The sequence below is a fragment of the Gadus chalcogrammus genome, chromosome 23 (assembly GCF_026213295.1).
Source record: "Gadus chalcogrammus isolate NIFS_2021 chromosome 23, NIFS_Gcha_1.0, whole genome shotgun sequence".
NCBI classification, from domain to species: Eukaryota; Metazoa; Chordata; class Actinopteri; order Gadiformes; family Gadidae; genus Gadus; species Gadus chalcogrammus.
In genome coordinates this window covers 15356860-15378368 of record NC_079434.1, presented here as the reverse complement: position 1 = coordinate 15378368, position 21509 = coordinate 15356860, and the positions used below count along the sequence as shown (strand labels likewise).

Sequence of the window (21509 nt, the reverse complement as noted above, 5' to 3'; positions counted from 1 at the left end):
ATGTCGTCCAGGGAGGACGAAAGACAACAGGATGGCGGCCGACACACCAGACGATACTTCCAAAACAAACGCCGGTCAATTTGTTCCCACTTAAGAGATACAACTGGTCGGGCCCTCCCACCTTCTTCCTGTGTCTCTCCCACCGTCTCCCTGCCTCTCTCGCCCAGGTTCTCATTACAAGAGGAAGCACTCTCGGGTGGCCTCATCCCTCACTCTCAGAGATCCACTGGGGGCGTCCATTGACCACAGCATCAATAATGCAGGCCCAGTGTCTCACCACCTGATCTGATAAACTACGAGTCACCCCCATCCCTCCCCTTGAATCTCGGCTACCGCTCTCTTAAAATACGAGCGCAAGAGAGGAGAGCGAGCTAATGAGGGGCGCTGGGAGAATTCTGACAGTGCTTTGGATGCACTTAAGATCCGTGTGACGCAAGACTTTTTTCAAAGCCAACGTAATGGTGGAACCTGCTGTACCACCACCGCTGTGCTGCAATTCAAAGCAGACCTCCCCATATTCATAGTGCTTTCCATCGTGCTTAGTTATGGATAGCCTAAAATCTAAAAAAGAAAAGACGCTATTACAAATGGATGCCCATCATCAACTTACCTGGCTGCTGAATACGGCCTAGGCTGCAGTTTCGGCAGATGCTCTGAAATATGAAGCACAAGCCCCGGCATACATCATCATGAGTCGTTAGGCAACATCGAAGAATTAATAACAGACAGGAGAGCGCCAAGAACAGATTCCTAATTTCAACCTCACTCCCGACCAGCGGCCATCACCCTGAGGCGCATTTGGAGGACGCGCTTCTATATTTACATCGGGGCGACTGAATCCCAAGTGTTCATACGTCTGTCCCGTGGGTAACAGACCTTCTTGCAATGTCGAACCGTGTAGGTGGCCTGTTTCTCAGCAGCATTCAGTCCCTGCTGCACACCTATAGAAATGGCAGCACATGAGAAATATGTATAATCCTCCCACCCCCCCCTCCCCTGCACTAAAGCCCGATTTCAAGGGAGTCAAAGTCAAGTGCAAGAAAAACAGTCTTATCCAATTTGTTATGCTCCGTCTGCTAATAATTACTCAATGATAAACAAAACTGTTTATAGTATAGTCATGCCATATGTATAAAGCTGTTTTTTTTTCTGTTCACTAAGGCCTTTAGGAAGACTGCCAGCTGTATTAAATCCCTTCTCTCCTTCGCTGACACCTAAACAGTTCAGGGCGTTACACGGGTAGATACCCACTTTGACACGTGAAGCACACATTCTTTCTCGCCCTCTTGCAGATGTGTTTGATAAATTATGGCTTTGGGCCACATTTTGCTGGAAGGATTTAAACGAAAGGTGTATAATGGTTGGCCAGATAAAAATTCCCATGTGGTCATTTTTTAAAAGGATAAAGGATAGTTCATTTTAAGCTACAAAATGTCAGAAGTTCACAGCACGTTGTGATGTTACGCGGTTGGGATGACTGTATTTTAACTTGAACTTTCATTCACTAATTGAACAAGTACCCTGGTGAGTGACTAACCCATCCATCTCGCACTTGTGGAAAGGAAGGGCTTCAACTGTTTATACCGAGATCCAAGGTAAGATAAGAGTGTAGAAAAACACAGAAGGTTGTCTGCTAAGAAGGCCCGCAAGGTATGCATCAACACCAAGGGAAAAATCCCTTTTTTGCATTTCTAATCCAACTTCCAAGACCACTAATTTATTTATAATGAGTGGTCGATGTTTTGTTATAAAACCACAAACAAGGCTCCAAGGCATCAAGGCATCTTGAAAGAACGAAATCTCTCTGGACAACCAATCCCACCATCGTCCAGAATAGTGCTACAGGGTGAAAAACAGACACTTTTGCAGAGCAGCTTGCCACGTGGCGTGCTTGTTAACTTCAGGCAGAATGCAGAGCAGCAACTTGTTCGCACTGAGCAACACAAAGTAATGGAGAGCCATCCATCACCGGTCTGCATCAGCGCACTGGTGATCAGTAGGGGTAGAGTCAGACTATATTCAAAGACGTAAAATGGCAATCATTTGAAACAGCCTTTGAAATGACCCATTTGGGACATTCACATACGTGGTATTCATTTTGACTGCAAAACATGAGCACTTAGGTACTTCGTTCTACATCTGAATACGATTCAGTAATAACTATCTTACAAATCTACAAATCCACCTATATATCTCTCTATACATCTCTATCAATGATAGATGTGTAGACATCTATATAGACATAGATGTATATCTTCACACCTTTTCCAGAAGGTGTAATATTCTTTCATCTATAAAGGATACTATAAAGGATTAAACTAGCCCAAAGGCAGTGTCATCCAAGCCTCTGTTGGGAGTAGAAATGAAAAGCGTGAGCTTGAAAAAAAGACTCCGTTCCCCAGTGATGGTACGTGAACAACACTGACCACATTTTTATGCGACAAAACCCCATGAAACATGACAACGCGGCGGTGGCTGCAGATCCCGTCCAAGGCAGATATTTAATCCCTATCTCACACCTAACGCTTTTCCCGTTCACACCTGACTGGCATCTGGCCGCGGACATCTGGACGTGCACGCCTCCTCGCCCTTACTATTTACGGTTGGGTTGGGATGGGGTTGAGGGGGGGGGGGGGGGGGGGGATGCATATACCTGAGTGAACACTGGTCAGCAAAAATACCCCGTGCCTTACGGCTCAGGCTAATGAAGCACAAACGCGCCCGGTGACCCGCTAACATACCGCGATGGTCACACGCAGGGTCAGCCCTGGCCATTAACCCACGTCTCCTGGATGACCCTCCGTGCTCGGTGTCCTTGGGGAAAGTGAGCCTGCCCCCCCCCCCCCCCCCCCCCGATGAAAAGTCACCCCGGCTCCGGCGCCCCCCGCTACACCCCGACGTCAGCCTTGCACCCAACAGCTGTTGCCCTGCGGAGCCCAGCAGCAGAGGAAGAGGAGGTCCTGAACGCCAATTCTGCATTGGTTCACCTCTGCGATAGGACAATGGAAAGGGGGGAGAGGGGAGGGGGTTTGGGGGGGAATGGAGGAAGGTGCTGCAGTGTGCAAGTGAGGTGACAGAGGTTATCCAACATCGGGAAGGCCTGGTAGTGTGACACAGCTCTTTTTTCGTTTTTTTTTATAATTGAACTTCTACATAATAGTATCCAGCTAATTTCACTGTCTAGTAGTTCTCGGCCTGAGCGTATTAGATCCATACTCGATGACTATCTAATGAAGTGATGGAAACCTTTATCGCCTCGTATATAAATATTTGAGTTGGAGGGTTGAAGTAGCGATGAGACTAATGATGCACGGTGCCGAGGTAAGCCCAAGAGTCCAACCATGTGTACAAGCTTGCAGCGGCGACCAGAACTAACTGCAAACTCCCTTCGTACTATACAGCGCTTTTCAAACCACCGGGTCACGGAGAGTGCTTTTGCCAGCTCTACTTTAAAATACCACTATACATACTCAGCCACCCACAGTGGTATCAACCACGCAACAAGGTGCCAATAGACACTAACAGCATTGTCGAGAGATTGTGGAGTATAGAACAAGCAATCGTGTTGCTGGTTCAAGGGTTTCAACCGCATTCTGCAGTCTGATCAAACTTTACATGGGGAGGGGTTTAAGTACTGAATACAATGTTTTAGCCCTTTATTACAACTATCTCATTATAGATCCCTAATAAAAGATAGGCCCAAGAGTCAAACAAACATAAAACTCTTAAGTCCAGCACTAAAACCGGCATTGATCTGCAAGTGACATTTCTTTGAAACCACTGACATAAAAATGGTCCATGAATTTTATGTAACATAATGGACACGGGGACACACACACACACACACACACACACACACACACACACACACACACACACACACACACACACACACACACACACACACACACACACACACACACACACACACACACACACACACACACACACACACAAAAGTCAACTAGAGATAGGTTGACCCCTAGTGGCCACTGACAGTATTTTCAAGTGGAAGAAAAAATATGGAAAGGAATGTGCGCTAGGACTTAATTGACATAACCTGGGGGATATGTGAGGTACATGATGATGTGTAACTGACACCAATATCCTACACCCAGGCGTCCTCCTGGCCAAAAGCCATCATTTCACCACCTTCCACCTATGTCAATCATAATTATCACTGAAGACACTTGCCTTGTCAAGCTCAGTGTTATTAGCTTAAGGCAGGAACCCGGACTATAAATAAGACTGATCACTAAATAATTCAAGAACTTCCTGATGCTTTGCGGTGCTGGCTCGTCCTGTTCACATCCACTGTCAGCGCCGTAAAGCCTGAACTGAGATATTTTCCAGAGCAAGGTCTTCGGGAAAGGCCCTCTGTGTTGCTTTCATTTGTTCCGGCTGCTGCTGTACAACAGCGGAGGTGGAACAGCTGTGACCACGCCGGATGAAGACAAAGAGCGGGTAGGCGAGAGAACACCACCGGAAAAGTTAATTCAAAACTGACTGAGTATTAATCCATCAAAAAGAAATTCTAAAGAAACGATCACAATTTCATCCACATGGAGTCTACTTTCTTGTTGTCATCATCTCAGCGGGTGGGTTGGGCTAATTTAATGAACTCACCAGTATCACATCTTTCCCCGTCAACATGCATTATGTATGCAGCACACGCACACGCACACGCCAGCACACGCACACACACCTTAAATCCATATTAGGAGACTAACAAACATGACAATGTTTAATATGGTACGAGGGGATAAATGGTGGGCTTCCTCACCTATGAGGAGGCTCAGAGGAGGCGTGCAGGAGGAGAACTCTGTCAGCAGCTCCGGCAGACAGAGGGACGAGTCTCTGATGAACCTGTTGTAGTCTGCAGAGCCCTGCTTGCTGCATAGCTCCTGTAGCCTCCTCTTCTGCCGACTGTCCCCTGCGCAGTCCACCAGGGCCCGCAGAAAGGCCTATTCATAGGCGGTCAAGCATTAAAGTGAATATATTTAGATGGAGATGTGTTTTAGATTACAAATATATTCAGTTTACTAAAGATAAACATTCGACATTCGGCACACAGAACAAACAAGCAATAAACATACAAATCACTACATACAAATACAAAATATGCATAAAATGAGCTATAGCATTCGGTAAGGCATAAAAGTTACAATATTTTGGCTGTTGAAATCCTATCCCAAAATCAAGCTCCTGCTTGATTAAAGCAAGCACGCAATTTCCCCCAATTCATTGGGACATAAGATATTTTACTACATCAGACCAATCTTTCAATTTGTGAGATTCAGCCTTAACCACTTCAGAGCAAAATAATATTGTATATCATGATCAGTTTTGAACATGAAGGCTGGATGAATATTTACTTCAATTGTTAAGAACCCAAACTAAATAATACGAGTAACATAATCGTGGAAATTGCAAGTAGCCAAGTAGTCCCAAAGAAGGGAACAAAGCTTAACTAACCTTCTTGGGAACACTTCTGATTTCCAGGCACCACGTGAGCAGATATTGCACAGTACAGTTATCAGGAACGTGTGGCGGTGTCTGAGCACCTGGAGCCAAGGAGTGAAGAAGTAAAAAAAGATTCAGCACAAGATAGAAGCTAATGTTCACCAGCATATGAATATATAACCACAAGGTCAGGCATTCATTTGAATGCAGTTTGAATTTCAAGATGTGGTCGGTTGGAGGAAGGCATGTATTAAAAAGTTTGCATCACCCAGCGGCTGGCGCATGAGATGGGGATGAGAGATTTGGGGCAGGACAAGATAAGCGTCAGAGGACACATGGAATGGAACCCGGGGCCCATCTTGCTCCCTTAATGGGCCACAGTTCCAAGAACTGGACATTGGGGCTGGGGAAAATGATGTGATTGGATGGCTGGTGGGAGTTGCTTACTGCCTGGTGTCAAAATAGATCAGGCCCCAGCAGTTTAACGTTGGTCATAATGTTAGGCTGGCACACATTCACTTAGTTATACAATTACTTTCATTAAATAGATGGTAAAAGAGAGTAACAAACAACAAAAATGTGACATTTCATTTTGTTGTTGCCTTAAACCACAGAACAAGAGGTGTTACTTCTGTGCGACATGATTGGCACTATTCACGAAGAGAACAACCCAGACCCAGATTATACTGTCAGACAGAAAATATTAAACCAAAAGCGTTATTTTGACAAGATATTAAATTGCTTGATGGGGGGGGGAGGAGGAAGCTGTGTGACATTTTATGAATCATGTAAATTCATTCTTCCACCAAACTTCAAATTACATACACTTTAATAAAAAAGGCTGTATTTAACCTCTTTTCTGGGTGTCTCTCCGCACAGCCAGCTGAACGCGTTGGTGTTTCTGGTCTTGCAGGCCCAACCGTAGGAGGACAGCGTCCACCTCAGACGCTCTGTTCGGACACAGGACGTCAAACGAGTCCCCCGGCATGTAGGTCATCGTCGGATGGGCCTTAAGAAAGGATTTCATTTTAACAATGAATGTTTGAAACACACGCTTGGCCTTTATTCTTGTATAGATCCTCTCTATTTTTAAGGGAATCATCTTTTTGATGCAAGTGACAAAAAAAAAGAAGGAAAAGAATACACATTTGAGTGCACTTCCTTCATTATACAACTTGAACAATATCCGAGTTGACTCAAGTTGACGAAATAAACTAAACTTCATGACGGGGGTGCAGGAGGTGCCGCAGTTGCCATGCAACAGCTGCAGATTGTCGGCTTGACAGTTCAAAAGGAAAACGTACTCACACTTATTAGTAATAGGAATATGATTGAATATGACTGAGTAGGTACAGCCAATCATTCTTTGTCTCAAACCACTGCAGCGTTTTCTAATTACCTCCAAAAATCGAAATCACTTTACTTTAATGAAGCTGCGCTATAATAACAAAAAAAACATCTGCCCGCAATAAAAGGAGCCAGATACATGATTTGCGTATATCTAACACTACTTTAAGAACAAAAGGGCCACCTTTTTTCATTTGAAGTTAGAGTTATACTTACAGAGATATCCAACTCTAGCAATAGAGCCTTCTTAACTGAATCTCCTCTCGTCATCTGAACGGCGTTGGTTACAGGCACTTCATAAAACGTCTCGGTATGCAATGATGAATTAAACTGTAAGGTTTAACGGAGAAAAGGACAGGTAAGCGACAAAAACAGGACAGTCGTTGCTTGTACAAGGCCTTGTGAAATGCCTAAAAGACTGATAGAAAGAACAATCTGATGGACAGAACACCTGTCAATCTGACTGTTTATTGAACAGAACCACTTACCTTCTCTGCCTTGTCCTCCAGCAGCAGTGTGACCTCCAGGTAGGGAGGTGGCAATGCGGGAACGTTGAGGGAGGACTGTGAGAGCGGTGGCAGGGAATATGTCAATGAGGGTTCAGCCACTACACACTCCTCTCTGACCTGGTCGGTCTGTGCTTCCTGCGCCGATTTAGCAGCAGCCACGTCCGACTCAGAGCTCAACCCCGTGACCTCCGTGGATGGCAAACCGCCTAACGTCAATTTAGAGTCTGAGTCGAACGGCGCTTTGATTGAGTCTGGGGTCTTGTTGTCTGCAAGACTCAGGCGATTCAGTTCCACATGTGGTGGAGATGTGGGGGCGGGGTTCTCCTTGGTCATGTCACTGAGGGTTTCTTTGAGTGGCGGATGACTGCTGGATGACATCTTTGATAAGGCGGCTTTGATCGCGTCCCACACTCCTTCTATCCAGGGATCCAACACGACCTCCAGCCTTTAAAAACAACAGACGCAGCCACAAGCAGCCACAATCAATCAAAAATCGCAGAGGCCAGCTTGGCTCAGGAGGTACAGCGGGTGGAATTGTAACCCGGAAGGTTACTACTTCGTTCCCCAGCCACCCAACCCCAATTTCTGCCGCTGTCGCCTTGCAGGGTTTGACTCCACTGTCGGTATGTGAATGTATGTATGAACCTGTGTAGGTCACTTGGAATAAAAGCATCTGCTAAATGCCCTGAATGTAAATGTAGAGACGTGACCACGAATCAGCCGTATACATAAGTAATCAGTCACCTGCCATTTTCTCCACAACTTACCCTGTTCCGTCGTCTGCGTGTCCAGTTGCATAGAAATGATTGGCTCCGAGTTCCTGTAGCCGCTTGTCAATGGTTTTCCCGCAGTTGCAGAAATTTGCATAGTTTGTGTCTCCTAAAGCTACAGTGGGCCGGGGCAAAAAATAGGACACTTGAACATTGAGAGGGGTACGCCTACCTGCATGAAGGGAATATACCAGTACAATTGTTCCAGGAAATGCTCTATCTTTGGATCACCCCTATTAGAGTGGTTTTGGATCTATAGGTGTGAACAGCATTTGCCACATACATTTGAGGGAACACTATTTTATAACCTAATCTGATGGCTACTGAAACCTATGTACACGTATGTAAGTATATATTTGCTTGTTAAAGACAGGGATAATCTCTTGTAATGGTAATAACTCACAATTACACACACTTGTGGTCCTGTAAGCCAAATATTAGATTGAAAGTATATATGTATTGAACAGCATATTAAATATATATATACATGTAAGTACAAACACACGCATACACTTTAATTGGAAATAAATATAAACTGAACATAGGCTTAGCCCTGCATGAACTTGTCTTTACCCAAGAGTGCATAGTGAAGGTTTTTAAGGAAGTCACTGGGCAGGGTCTTCGCCCTGATGGTCTTCACAAATTTAAGTGTGGTGTCGGGTGGCTCTCCATCTCCTGTAGTAGACACTATGAAGACCACAGGAGCACTCTCCCTCTCCAAACGGTACTGTCAAAAGGATGTATCTGATCAGTAATCAGGTGAATTTGCAATGCAGCTGTATTGTCATAGGCCTACACTATGTTTGGCGATTGTGACCGATTAGGTAATAACCTAATAATAACCATTTTTTCTCTTTGGATGGTATGCTTACACACTCAAAGGTCATTGCATCTTTCAACACAAACCATGTCAATGTCAATATGTTAGTTGTTGTTCTTTGCTTCCATGTGTGTGCTTACAAAGATGTTGCACATGAATTGCATTGCATTGTATTTACATATTCAAGGTAAAACTAGTAACATTAAGGATTGCTTGCAAGCAGAGTGATGCAGCATGCAGGCAGTGTGAGGGCTACTTACCTCTTCATGCCGACTTAAGCAGCTGATTTCCGCCACCAGCCCATGCTCGGCTGCCTCATCGGCTATCCCCTCAGCAATGGACTGAGCTTGCCCCTTCTGAGAACCGTAAAGAATCAAGAACCGGGGCTGCTTTTCACATGGCATTCTGGGAGAAAGATCAATGCAATACTTGTTAGCCTTTTTTTAAAGGTTTGCTTCGCATTTTAGCCTATGGTCCCATTCTTTGTAGGGTTAACGTGTGGTCCGGTGGAATGCGTTCCGTTGGTACGTTTGACTCACAAAATATGCTCAAATGAAAATGCTACAATACTATTTACTAAATTGTTTATTTACTAAAGCTACTATTATCAACTCCTAATCTATTCGAGCTGTTAACCACATGAGTTTAGTTTTATTTACAAAGGGGTTGTACTTAACAGATAGATATATGTCCAAATAATTTATACCAACACAAAAACGATATTAATGTGTGGCTTTTTGAAATTATGATGAATGAATGTATTCAATCTTCACAGAGTTCAAAGTCGATGTGCTTGTTAGGCTAAGCAGCATAAAAGCATACATGTCGAATAAAATGTAGACATATATAGGCCTACACACACATATTTATTAAAAGTCCCCTCACCAAAATAATGCTCAAACCGGAGAGTAATCAAAAAAGGGTTAAGAGTTGATATTGATAACGTTTTAAAGCATCCTCTTTTGACATCAACACAGCCACTCCCGGATGTTACATCAGTCACAGAACACGTGGGCTCGGAGAGCCAAGCAACTTCTAGTCTACATTAATGAGAAATCGAGGACTTAATAAAATACACATTTTCTAGACTATAATGATTAAACTGCCCAAATAAAAAATGTATAGCTTATAGAAGCAATTGGAAGTGTCGAAGACATTGTCTGCCAATGGGATCATCATTGATCTGAGGCGATATGTAAACATCGATTACAATACGACATGTTGATCCACAGGAGGTTCAAAACAAATAGGAAAATGTGACAATGTACCTGTCAAAAGATACTGCCGGTTTTCAGTAACTTTCAGTCAATCCCAGAATTCCCAGGGAGTTGTTTAGATGCCGATAGGACTGCGAGACTGTGATTAAAGATCGCGATAGCACGATATTGGATGCAACCACATTGTATAAACACAATATCATAATGTACTTACAGAACGGGTTTAAAAATATACACATACTCAATTAATATCTGGACATACATCACATACAATTTTAATTCAGACATATTTATTCTAAAAGTCCAACCGTTTTACATGTCTTAGGGATTTGTCTCCCGGAATTCACTTGGTCTCGCCCTCCCCGCCCCTAGATCCTTCCAGAAGTCGCCGGCAGACCCGTGTGACTTGCAGCCAAGCCACGCTCTACTTTTTCCTCATAGAAATCATAATCTGTACTTTCCACGACTCCATCGGGGTCTCAGTCCTTCAGCAACATGTCGAGTTTAGGGACTCTGGCGTTTGATGACTATGGAAGGCCATTTATCATCATCAAGGACCAGGACAAGAAGACACGGCTCTCGGGCCTTGACGCGTTGAAGGTACAATGGGCTAGCTAGCTTTACACACTGTGCGACATAGATCTCTGCTTCTCAGAATTATTTGTGAAAAGTAACCTAGTTCGTTTCAGGCCATATCCATTTATATGATGCATCTTAAGTAACACGCAAACCCCGGCCATCTACATCGTTTCAGCCAGCTCCAGAGAAATGCGTATGTTAGTTCGGAGCTTAACGGATGCTAACCCATCCGCCCATGTGCTTTTCAAGATGTTTTCCCTCACGTCTGGACCGTGCTTGTCTGCGGCGTTGCCGGTTTCTTTGTCTTTTATGCATATTAAATTCGCCTGCTGACTTGATTCAGTCAATGCATCCCGACTTAGTTGGTACCCAACTACTAACTGCCATGACCATGCAGGATGTGAAGTCTTGGGGTACCGCTAATGCTAATTGACACATTGACGTTGTTTTGCAGTCTCACATCATGGCAGCCAAGGCTGTGGCTTCCACCCTCAAGACGTCCCTTGGCCCCAACGGTGGGTACAACTTAAGGCCTATTTATATTAAAGGGATACTTATCCCTGTGGATATTTGCAAGCAACCAGGCCCGTTATAATAACTGCGCCTGATTAAATTATTGCTGACGCATTGACACAATTTTTTTTCTCTCAATCAAACATGAAATGAATGCCTGACACGATTTACCCGTGATTAAACAATCGTCTTCGAATAGGCCTTGACAAGATGATGGTCGACCGTGATGGAGAAGTGACGGTGACCAACGACGGCGCCACCATTCTCGGCATGATGGATGTAGACCACCAGATTGCCAAGCTCATGGTTGAGCTATCCAAGTCACAGGATGATGAGATTGGTGATGGAACAACTGGAGTTGTTGGTAAGGGAAAATAATGTGTTTAACATGCAGGCCCTTCGAATTTCTAAAATCATGTGAATTAATTGTTAAGTGATCCTTGGGATTTCTTGGGCTTGAAAAAGCTGGTGTTTTCGTTAAAGGGCTACTTATCAATTTAAACAATTTATATTTGAGATGTTTTCAAAAGTTACAAGTTATCATATTTATATGAAGGCCAAGAAAATAATTTACCGTCGCCCTGAGAATGCCATTTCTACTTTATGGAGGGGATTTTCATGTTCAAATGTGTATTGTATAATATGTTACCATTTGCAGATTATGTGTTTTTTTATTCTACAAAAGAACGCAATAGAACACCTCCAATATGTACAAAGCATTTGACATTAGTACGACAATTCCACATTTTTGATGCATGAAACAAAATATGCTTCAGTGAGTGTATAAAAAAACTTTCTTCAGCTAACTAGCCAGTAGCATTTAATGGTGACATATCATACCACCACCAGCATGACTAGCTGATGGCAATATATTTAGGGATCTGCCATCTGCTCTCAGCCAATGCGGGAGCAAGTAGTCCTCAATACTGGGGTATTGATTCAGATATGTCCCCGACCAACAGTGCTGGCTGGGGCTCTCCTTGAGCAGGCTGAGCTTCTCCTGGACCGGGGGATCCACCCCATTCGTATCTCCGATGGGTACGATCAGGCGGCAGCCATTGCAATTAAGCAGCTGGACAAGATTGGCGAGACCTTCCCCTTTGATCCCAACAACAGAGAACCACTCATCCAGACTGCCATGACCACTCTGGGATCCAAAGTGTGAGTTCCCTCTACATGGTGGATTTTGTAATTTGCATTATTAAAAAATATATATAATTTGGGGCCACTTCTTTCTTAATAATATGAAAGTGAAGAGTGACAGGATAATGATCGGCTGTTGTATTCCAGGATCAATCGGTGCCACAGACAGATGGCTGAGATTGCAGTGAACGCTGTCCTCACTGTGGCCAGCATGGACAGAAAGGATGTAGACTTTGAGCTCATTAAGATGGAGGGCAAAGTGGGAGGCAAACTAGAGGACACGCAGCTCATTAAGGGAGTCATCATGGACAAAGAGTTCAGCCACCCGCAGATGCCAAAGGTACAATCAACCATGCTGACTGAGATACGGTTTCCATCATGTGACCATAATGTTAATTGCTGGTCATCTCTGCTTTCAGGTTCTGAAAGACACAAAAATCGCTATCCTCACCTGCCCGTTTGAGCCCCCAAAGCCCAAGACCAAGCATAAGTTGGATGTGACCTCTGTCGAGGACTACAGAGCACTTCAGAAGTACGAGAAGGAAAAGTTCTTGGAGATGATCAAGCAGGTCAGTGTGGCTACATCGACGCCCTCCCAACATAAGTTGAATGGAGTGACTGCCACGTTTGTCTGAGCGTCTTACCATCTGAACTGACTTTTAATGTTTTGGTGTTGCATAGGTGAAGGATAATGGGGCCACCTTGGCTATCTGTCAGTGGGGCTTTGATGATGAGGCGAACCATCTGCTACTGCAGAATGAGCTGCCTGCAGTGCGCTGGGTCGGAGGGCCTGAGATTGAGGTACAGGAAAAGTGCAAACATTTTTTTACCTGCTTTTAGGTGGTTATCACTGAGCACCCGTATTGTGCCCAGTCTTGACTTGTGTCGAGTCGCTAACCTTACATTATAATTATTTTCTTCCGTAGCTCATTGCCATCGCCACCGGAGGGCGTATTGTTCCACGTTTCAGCGAGCTGACACCTGAGAAGCTGGGCGCGGCCGGTGTGGTGAAGGAGATCTGCTTCGGTACCACCAAGGACCGCATGCTGGTCATCGAGGAGTGCAAGAACTCCCGGGCCGTGACCATCTTCATTCGCGGGGGCAACAAGATGGTGGGCGTGTTTTTCCCTTTGTTCCTTATTTCTTTACTTGGATAGTGGAACAAAGCATTTCAATTTATTTATTTTTTTTTATTTTTTTGTTCATTAGATCATCGAGGAAGCCAAGCGTGCACTCCACGATGCTCTGTGCGTCATCCGCAACTTGGTCAGAGACAACCGCATCGTGTATGGAGGTGGAGCATCTGAGATTGCATGTGCCCTGGCTGTCAACAAGGCTGCAGATAAGGTATTGCATCGTGTTGCACAGTAATTGTATTGTGATGCTGTTTTGGTATATTGTAATCAAGTGTTAAATTCAGTTTGGTTTATTCGGACGCACCACACCCTCTAACTTGAGTGCCCACCCTTTGCCCCTCAGTGTCCGTCTCTGGAGCAGTATGCCATGAGGGCCTTCGCCGATGCCCTCGAGGTCATCCCTATGGCCCTGGCAGAGAACAGTGGAATGAACCCCATCCAGACCATGACAGAGGTCCGAGCCAAGCAGGTCTCCGAGAACAAGCCCCACCTTGGCATCGACTGCATGCACGCTAACACCAACGGTAAGATAGCCGGTTCATCTGTCTTTTTTTTTTCCAAAATTGTGACTGCCAATTATAGACGAACTGAAACTAAATCCAAACTTCTTCCTCCACAGACATGAAACAGCAACACGTGATTGAGACACTGATTGGCAAGAAGCAGCAGATCTCTCTGGCCACTCAGGTGGTTAAGATGATCTTGAAGATCGACGACATCCGAAGCCCAGGCGAGGTTGAAGAATAAAGGCCAGGCCCAGGAGTGCGAGAAGACTTGGCAGGTTTCTAGATCCCCCACCACCACTCCCCTGTTCTAAGATGCTCTAGAACTGTCTCTGGCACTTCCCGAGCACTATGTTCAAACCGTACTGCGTACCGCTATTTATCATTTGATATGAAATACTGTTGTCGCTCTGAAGTCACCATTAAAGTTTGTTTCCAAAATCTAAGTGATGATTGTGATTCTCCCTTGATTTTAAAAGAAAGCTTTCATTATGCCCAGATCACTAAATACAAGGGCATATGGCACATAATTAAACCAGTCTAGCAAAGTGATTTTTAAATGTGCTTATATTATTGAGTTCATCTGCCATGCATCACAAATCCTGGAACAATAACATAGCTTAATCATTTGTCCATACATTGTTGATATAATTAGGAAATCTCTTATGAGCCAATTGTGCTTTTATGCCTGAACATGTAGAATGTATTTTCAGCATCCCTACTTTCAGTCTCAAAGCATGCATTAGCCATTTGCTGTTATCTTGAAAATTGCCAGTTGCATAGCTCAAATCAAAATGAACCCACTAGGGGACCTTTTATTGCAGCAGCCAGGTAAAAACACATTCAATCCATCAAATACTACATACCAGACAGGTGACGGTACGATGCAGTATCAATTCATGTAAAGACAAGTAAATTACTGCGTGCAGGAAGGGTTTAGTGCATACATGTGTACCAATTCCAAGGGAGTCCTGGCCAAGAAGGCAGCATAAAAACTTAAAAGTTTCACATTTAAAGAAAATGTCATATTTAAAATAAAATCCAAGACAAACCTGACAAATCACTTTGGGGTGGTCCACAGTTTGGGGAACGCCCAGTCTATTGTCAACAAGATCGACAAACTCGGACTGAGGCTTCACATTCAAACAGGATACGTGGCTGTGCTTTGTCTTCACTAAAACCTGGCTGATTCCGAACATCCCTGCTATTGAGCTAGCAGGCCGGACTGTTAACCGAGCGGACCAAACAGCTGACTCCGGTAAGGATAAAGGCGGCGGTGTGTGCATATATGTCTGTAACTCATGGTGCACCACCACTGACCTTGAGACATTTTGCTTCCCGGACTTGGAGTTTATTACAGTTAAATGCAGACTGTTTTATCTGCCAATGGAGTTTACAGTGGGCTCAGGCCAGCAGCCTTTGGGATAGTCCACAGTGGTCTCATGGGTAGTCCACAGTGGCTCATGGTTAGTCCACAGTGGGCTCAGGGCAGCAGCCTTAGGGGTAGTTCACATTGAACTCAGGGCAGCAGCAGCCCTTGGGGTATTCCACAGTGGGCTCAGGGCAGCAGCCCTTGGGGTAGTCCACAGTGGGCTCAGGGCAGCAGCCCTTGGGGTATTCCACAGTGGGCTCAGGGCAGCAGCCCTTGGGGTATTCCACAGTGGGCTCATGGCAGCAGCCCTTGGGGTAGTCAACAGTGGGCTCAGGGCAGCAGGTAGTCCACAGTGGGCTCAGGGCAGCAGCCCTTGGGATAGTCCACAGTGGGCTCAGGGCGGCAGCTGCCTTTGAGGTAGCCCACATTGAGCTGAGGGCAGCAGGTAGTCCACAGTGGGCTCAGGGCATTAGTCCACAGTGGGCTCAGCGCAGCAGCCCTTGGGGTAGTCCACAGTGGGCTCAGGGCAACAGGTGGTCCACAGTGGGCTCAGGGCGGCAGCTGCCTTTTGAGGTAGTCCACAGTGGGCTCAGGGCATTAGTCTACACTGGGCTCAGCGCAGCAGTCCACAGTGGGCTCAGGGCAGTAGTCCACACCGGGCTGGGGTAGTAGTCCACACTAGGGTCAGCGCAGCAGTCCACAGTGGGCTCAGCGCAGCAGTCCACAGTGGGCTCAGGGCAGTAGTTCACACCGGGATGGGGTAGTAGTCTACACTGGGCTCAGCGCAGCAGTCCACAGTGGGCTCAGGGCAGTAGTCAACAGTGGGCTCAGGGCAGTAGTCCACACCGGGCTGGGGTAGTAGTCTACACTGGGCTCAGCGCAGCAGTCCACAGTGGGCTCAGGACAGTTGTCCACACCGGGCTGGGGTAGTAGTCCACTCGGGGCAGGGCAGCTGCTGGTCCAGGCTGCTTACAGGGCAGCAACTGTTGGGCTGGTCCACACGGGGCTCAGGCCAGCAGCGGCTGTTGGGCTGGTCCATGTGTGAATCTGTCACTCCTGGTCCCCATGGCAGAAGAAGGATCCCAAAACCGACTTGAAGAACCGCTTTGCTCTGCCCTGTTTCTTCTTTTTCTTTTGGGTGAAATCTGAAAATGACACCAAAACAGGACATTAATGTTTTAGCATAAAATACAAACATGAGTAGACTAAGGCTTTAGACTTCTGACAAACCTAGTGGGATGTCTGCTACCGCTGGCTTGACCTCCACAGTCTCCGCCGCAACCCCAAGGGAAGCAGTAGATATTGATGCAGTGCTATCAAATAAAAAAAATCAAGAGAAAAGATTTTAATATATTTTAATTCCATCAACAAATCCTGATAAAAAAGACAATAAAGCAGTGCATGAGCCCAGGACCAAATGATTGTTGAAAGCATAATATTAGGAAGCAAATCAATAGCGGATCTAGGAAGCATTGAAGAGTGAATGGCCGACCTACCCTTTGCCACTGTCTGTGTTGTCTAATGGGGCCTCCCTCTGTTCTTCTGACATAGAAGGTGTGTGGCTCCCAGGTAGGCTGCAGGGCTGGTCCACAGTGGGCTCAGGACAGCTGCTGTTTGGCTGGACCGCAATGGGCTCACTGAAGCTGCTGCAGGGCTGGTCCACAGCGGGCTCAGGACAGCTGCTGTGAAGCTGGACCACAGTGGGCTCAGGACAGCTGCGGTGAAGCTGGATCACAGTGGGCTCAGGACAGCTGCTGCAGGGCTGGACCATCATGGGCTCAATGAAGCTGCTGCCGGGCTGGACATCAATGGGCTCAGTGCAGCTGCTGCAGGGCAGGACCACAATGGGCTCAGGGCAGCTGTTGTGGGGCTGGACCACACTGGGCTCAGTGCAGCTGTTGTGGGGCTGGACCACACTGGGCTCAGGACAGTTGCTGCAGGGCTGGACCATCATGGGCTCAATGAAGCTGCTGCAGGGCAGGACCACAATGGGCTCAGGGCAGCTGTTGTGGGGCTGGACCACACTGGGCTCAGTGCAGCTGTTGTGGGGCTGGACCACACTGGGCTCAGGACAGCTGTTGTGGGGCTGGACCACAATAGGCTCAGAACAGCTGCTGTGAGGCTGGTCCACAAATGGGTCAGAGCAGCTTTGACAGGGCTGGACCTCAATGGGCTCAGTGCAGCTGCTGCAGGGCTGGACCGCATTGGGCTCAGTGCAGCTGCTGCAGGGCTGGACCTCAATGGGCTCAGTGCAGCTGCTGCAGGGCTGGACCGCAATGGGCTCAGAATAGCTGCTGTGAGGCTGGTCCACAATGGACTCAGTGCAGCTTCTGCAGGGCTGGACCATCATGGGCTCACTGAAGCTGCTGTTGGGCTGGTCCACACTGGGCTCAGGGCAGCTGTTGTGGGGCTGGTCTACACTGGGCTCACTGAAGCTGCTGTTGGGCTGGTCCACACTGGGCTCAGGGCAGCTGCTGCAGGGCTGGACCACAGTGGGCTCAGGGCAGCTGTTGCGGGGCTGGTCCACACTGGGCTCAGTGCAGCTGTTGTGGGGCTGGACCACACTGGGCTCAGGGCAGCTGCTGCAGGGCTGGACCATAGTGGGCTCAGGGAAGCTGAAGAATGGATGCTTCAGCAGTGCGCGTGGTGTGATGCGCTGGTCACAATCCACATGGAGCATCCTCTTCAACAGGTCCTTGAAGCTGGGCGGGATAGGTTGGCCTGGCCGATATCCTGACTTCAGGTTAAAAGTGAAATGATTAAGCAGATGGGACACAAATGGCCAATGCATTTCCATCTACAGCGTGACTGGATCAACACCTACCTCGACAACCTCCTCCAGGGAGGTGTAAAAGAACGATCTGGGCCGGTCCTTCTTGGGCACCTTGATCATAGTACTCTTCCTAAACTCCCGTTTTGTCTGGAAAATAGCCTCTGTTTTGGTTAACTTCTATTGACCCGTAGATACTGTTAGACAGGTGGACAGACAGACACGTATAGCGATACCTTGAGTCTCCAGAGCGATCCTTTGGTGAAGCACAAAGGAGTTTTGACGCCTTGTTCCAGCATAGCATCAGGAACCTCACCATGGGTCTGTATGATGTATGCCAACTGAAACACAAGTGAACACATCCTTCCTGTTAGCAATCAACACTTGGATTATGAGGGAGAATATTATTATTGTTCAGGCATTCAAAAATATTTCCAATGATCCACAAAGACTCAGACTTGTAATTTGGACACTGTCTTAGTGTAAAAGGTTTTTGGTATTTTGACTTTGAAACACGCTGTTAGAGTTACCATATCATACTCTGTGTAGCCGGGATAAATGGGGTCGCCAATTAACAATTCGGCTGTCAGGCAACCCAGGGACCACATATCAGTCATGCCTGTGTATGGTAAACCCAGCATGACCTCTGGAGATCTGAAATGAAAGAAAGATAGGAAATTGGAGCAACCATTCTAATTAGTAACCAATAGGAACCAACCAAGTCAGGATGGCTGTCAGTTACTAACCTGTACCAGAGGGTCCCGAAATCGCGGCCAATTTTAGCCTGGGACACATGGATCGATAAGCCGAAGTCGATGATTTTGACTTGAGTGTCCTTTCCTGTCATCATGACGTTCTCCGGCTTCAGGTCGCAATGAATGACCCCAAGGGTTCCAAGGTGGTAAAGGGCTGAGGCCAGCTGAAAATCAATATTTTATGACAGTTACCACTCCGTCCTCCCTAGAACAGCTACAGTATGCTACCCTTATGGCTGCAAAGAACCGAGGTGAAGTAGTGTGTTCTGCCGATGGAGCAGCTTGAAATGTTTATTGTGTGTTGCTAATATTTTCCATATATGATGAGATACAGTCTGTGAGCCGAGAGGAGGACTTGGGAGCACAGGTTAGCAGTGTAAGAGCGTACTGTAAGTACAGAAAACGTCCAAATAAGGGAAGAATGCATTGGATGAGGTAATGACATATGGATGATGGATGGACAGAAGGGAGCATATATAGGCTTAGGTCTGGGGAGTGGTTCTTTGGTTATTTTGCAAACTAACTCGCATGTAATGTAATATTCTTACTTGTTCGCAATTGATAATAACGTCTTTATCTTTCATACTTCAGACTTTCCCAACTCTCTTATTTTGTAAGCGTTAAATTCGGTTTACGGGGGTGCGATGGCCCAAAGAAAAAGGTGACGGCAATGTGTAGCTCCACCTTTTCGGAAACCTTTCAGACCGCTTGCTATCCCAACGGAGGAGTACTGAAAATAGGAGCGTCTCAGCTCGTTTCCACCGAACGGTTTGGTGCGATCGGTGCGGCTTGGACCAGGATGGCTCGGTTACGTGCCTTGTTCACACAACCTCCGTCCGTCGACGGCAGTGTCGGGAACGTTACTTTAGAAAAGTAATTAGTTATAGTTACTCACTACTTGTTCCAAAAAGTAGCCGAGATAGTAACTGAATAACTCTCTTTACACTCTTTTCTCTTGGCCTTAATGTGTTAGATGGTTGAACTGCCCATTCAAGGCCCTGATATACTTCCAACTGAATTTTAATTTGCCTGGTGGCAAAGGCTGTGGAAAATCTGCCGAATACTACAGAAAATGCCAACTTTTCATCAGATTGGGCCGGACTCGCCATTTTTGCTGCTTCATCGAATCTGTTTGGTGTGTGCGTGTGCGTGTGTGGCGCGCATGTCCTGGCTTGTGTGTAAAAACACTGGCTCAGATTGGCTACCATGAAGCATGATTCTGCCTTAGCCAATCATAATCTCTTATCTCGTTGGCAATCCACCCGGTCTCCTCACTTGCAGTTTGTGTTTAGAGCCAGGGGTGCGTTCGGATTACGCAGTTTATTCAATCAATTCATGGTAACGCACCGCATTTAACGTACAGTAACGCTGACGGCGTTGTAACGACGGAAACAGTAATTAGTTTGATTACCCCGTTGGTCGTGGGTAATCGGCCGCCCTGGTCCGAGCCGCACCGATCGCATCGAACCGTTCGGTGGAAATGAGGCATTAATGTCCGCGTCCGAGTGACGGTTAAGCTTCCCGGAAATCATATTTTGCTAGGTTGTGTGGCGAAGTTCATGTATAACATTCATAACAGTTACACTAACTGTGCATTCACACCAAAAGCAGTAAAAGATGCAAAATCGCCAAATAGCTCAAAACGCAACGCTGTATGAAATATTTAGAGGTCATATCGCTCTTGCGTTTTCTTGCGTATGTTTACTGGGACCATCCACGCCGACGAGAGACATCTAGATTCCGATGGCTGGCGGTCATTTACAGCCGAAACGCTACTAGCTAATTTGCATAGAGTTGAGCTGTTTTCAACTCTCATTTACAGCTTTACAGCTTTAAAGCTATCGCTCAAGCGTTTTTTCGCTCCAAAACGCTTTACAGCTTTTGGCCGTGTTCACATCTAGCATTTTTTCAAATCTGCCAGCACTTGTTTTACATTATATTCCTATGGAGCAGAGCGTTTTTGAAAAGTCGCGGCCGTTTTTTTAAACGCCTCTCCCAGAGTTTTTTTCTGCAATACGGAGCGTTGAAAAAGGTCAACTTTCAGGAAGAAAGCGGCCGACGTCGGGCGTCTTTTGGGCAACTGACCAATCACAAGCGGAACTTTGACACTTTGTCACGAAGGAAACTCTCAACTGTCAAAACAAGAAACAATGGCAGATAAATCACTCGGGAAAGTGCCCTTGGAGCGATTAATAGTTGTAATTACAGAACATGTCGAGATCTACGACATGTCTAATGGGCCCTAGCCTGGATACATAGTAGGCGAGTAACGTCGGGTCTAGAATGGGTTTGTTGCTACAGGCGATAGAAAAACGCTCTCTGCGTTTGTAGGGCAAAAAACGCTGCCAGCTTTTCTTTTTGTTGAAGAAACGGTCGGCTCAACTTTTCCCTATTACATAAAACGCTAGATGTGAACACGGCCTTTGGTGTGAACGCACAGTTAGACATGAGTCATGTCTAACTGTGCGTTCACACCAAAAGCTGTAAAGCGTTTTGAGCGATAAACACCCATTCACTTTCTATTAGACATGAGCGATAAAGCGATTGGAGCGAAAAAACGCTTGAGCGATAGCTTTAAAGCTGTAAAGCAGTAAATGAGAGTTGAAAACGGC

General features: G+C 46.1%; 2 protein-coding genes across 4 annotated transcripts in view; one reads left to right on the top strand and one right to left on the bottom strand.

The window, feature by feature from the left end:
• mtrr (5-methyltetrahydrofolate-homocysteine methyltransferase reductase) overlaps positions 1-10275 on the bottom strand; it is a 46707-nt gene extending 36432 nt beyond the window's left edge. For 2 of the 3 annotated variants that reach the window (XM_056584029.1, XM_056584030.1), the window contains exons 1-10: positions 10178-10275; positions 9170-9314; positions 8663-8816; positions 8087-8204; positions 7299-7764; positions 7027-7140; positions 6316-6472; positions 5476-5564; positions 4784-4964; positions 611-653 (exon numbers count right to left, since the gene is read on the bottom strand). In XM_056584029.1, coding sequence (XP_056440004.1) covers positions 611-653; positions 4784-4964; positions 5476-5564; positions 6316-6472; positions 7027-7140; positions 7299-7764; positions 8087-8204; positions 8663-8816; positions 9170-9313 — 1466 coding nt within the window. In that variant the 5' untranslated portion in view covers position 9314; positions 10178-10275. The other variant, XM_056584028.1, reaches the window with a different exon arrangement.
• Positions 10276-10489: 214 nt separating this feature from the next.
• On the top strand, positions 10490-14441 carry cct5 (chaperonin containing TCP1, subunit 5 (epsilon)). The gene is made up of 11 exons (XM_056584031.1): positions 10490-10726; positions 11160-11220; positions 11418-11582; positions 12181-12379; positions 12509-12701; positions 12781-12930; positions 13043-13162; positions 13288-13473; positions 13571-13708; positions 13841-14021; positions 14117-14441. Exons 1-11 carry the CDS (start codon positions 10622-10624, stop codon positions 14242-14244), a joined length of 1626 nt encoding a protein of 541 aa, XP_056440006.1. The 5' UTR covers positions 10490-10621; the 3' UTR covers positions 14245-14441.
• The last annotated feature ends 7068 nt before the right edge of the window (positions 14442-21509 follow it).

Bases quoted from the DNA above. Each gene is read 5' to 3' on its own strand.
- cct5 (XM_056584031.1), top strand. From the start codon at position 10,622: ATGTCGAGTTTAGGGACTCTGGCGTTTGATGACTATGGAAGGCCATTT. The intron at 11,221-11,417 runs GTGGGTACAACT...GTCTTCGAATAG, and splicing joins GACGTCCCTTGGCCCCAACG to GCCTTGACAAGATGATGGTC. The intron at 13,163-13,287 runs GTACAGGAAAAG...TTTCTTCCGTAG, and splicing joins TCGGAGGGCCTGAGATTGAG to CTCATTGCCATCGCCACCGG.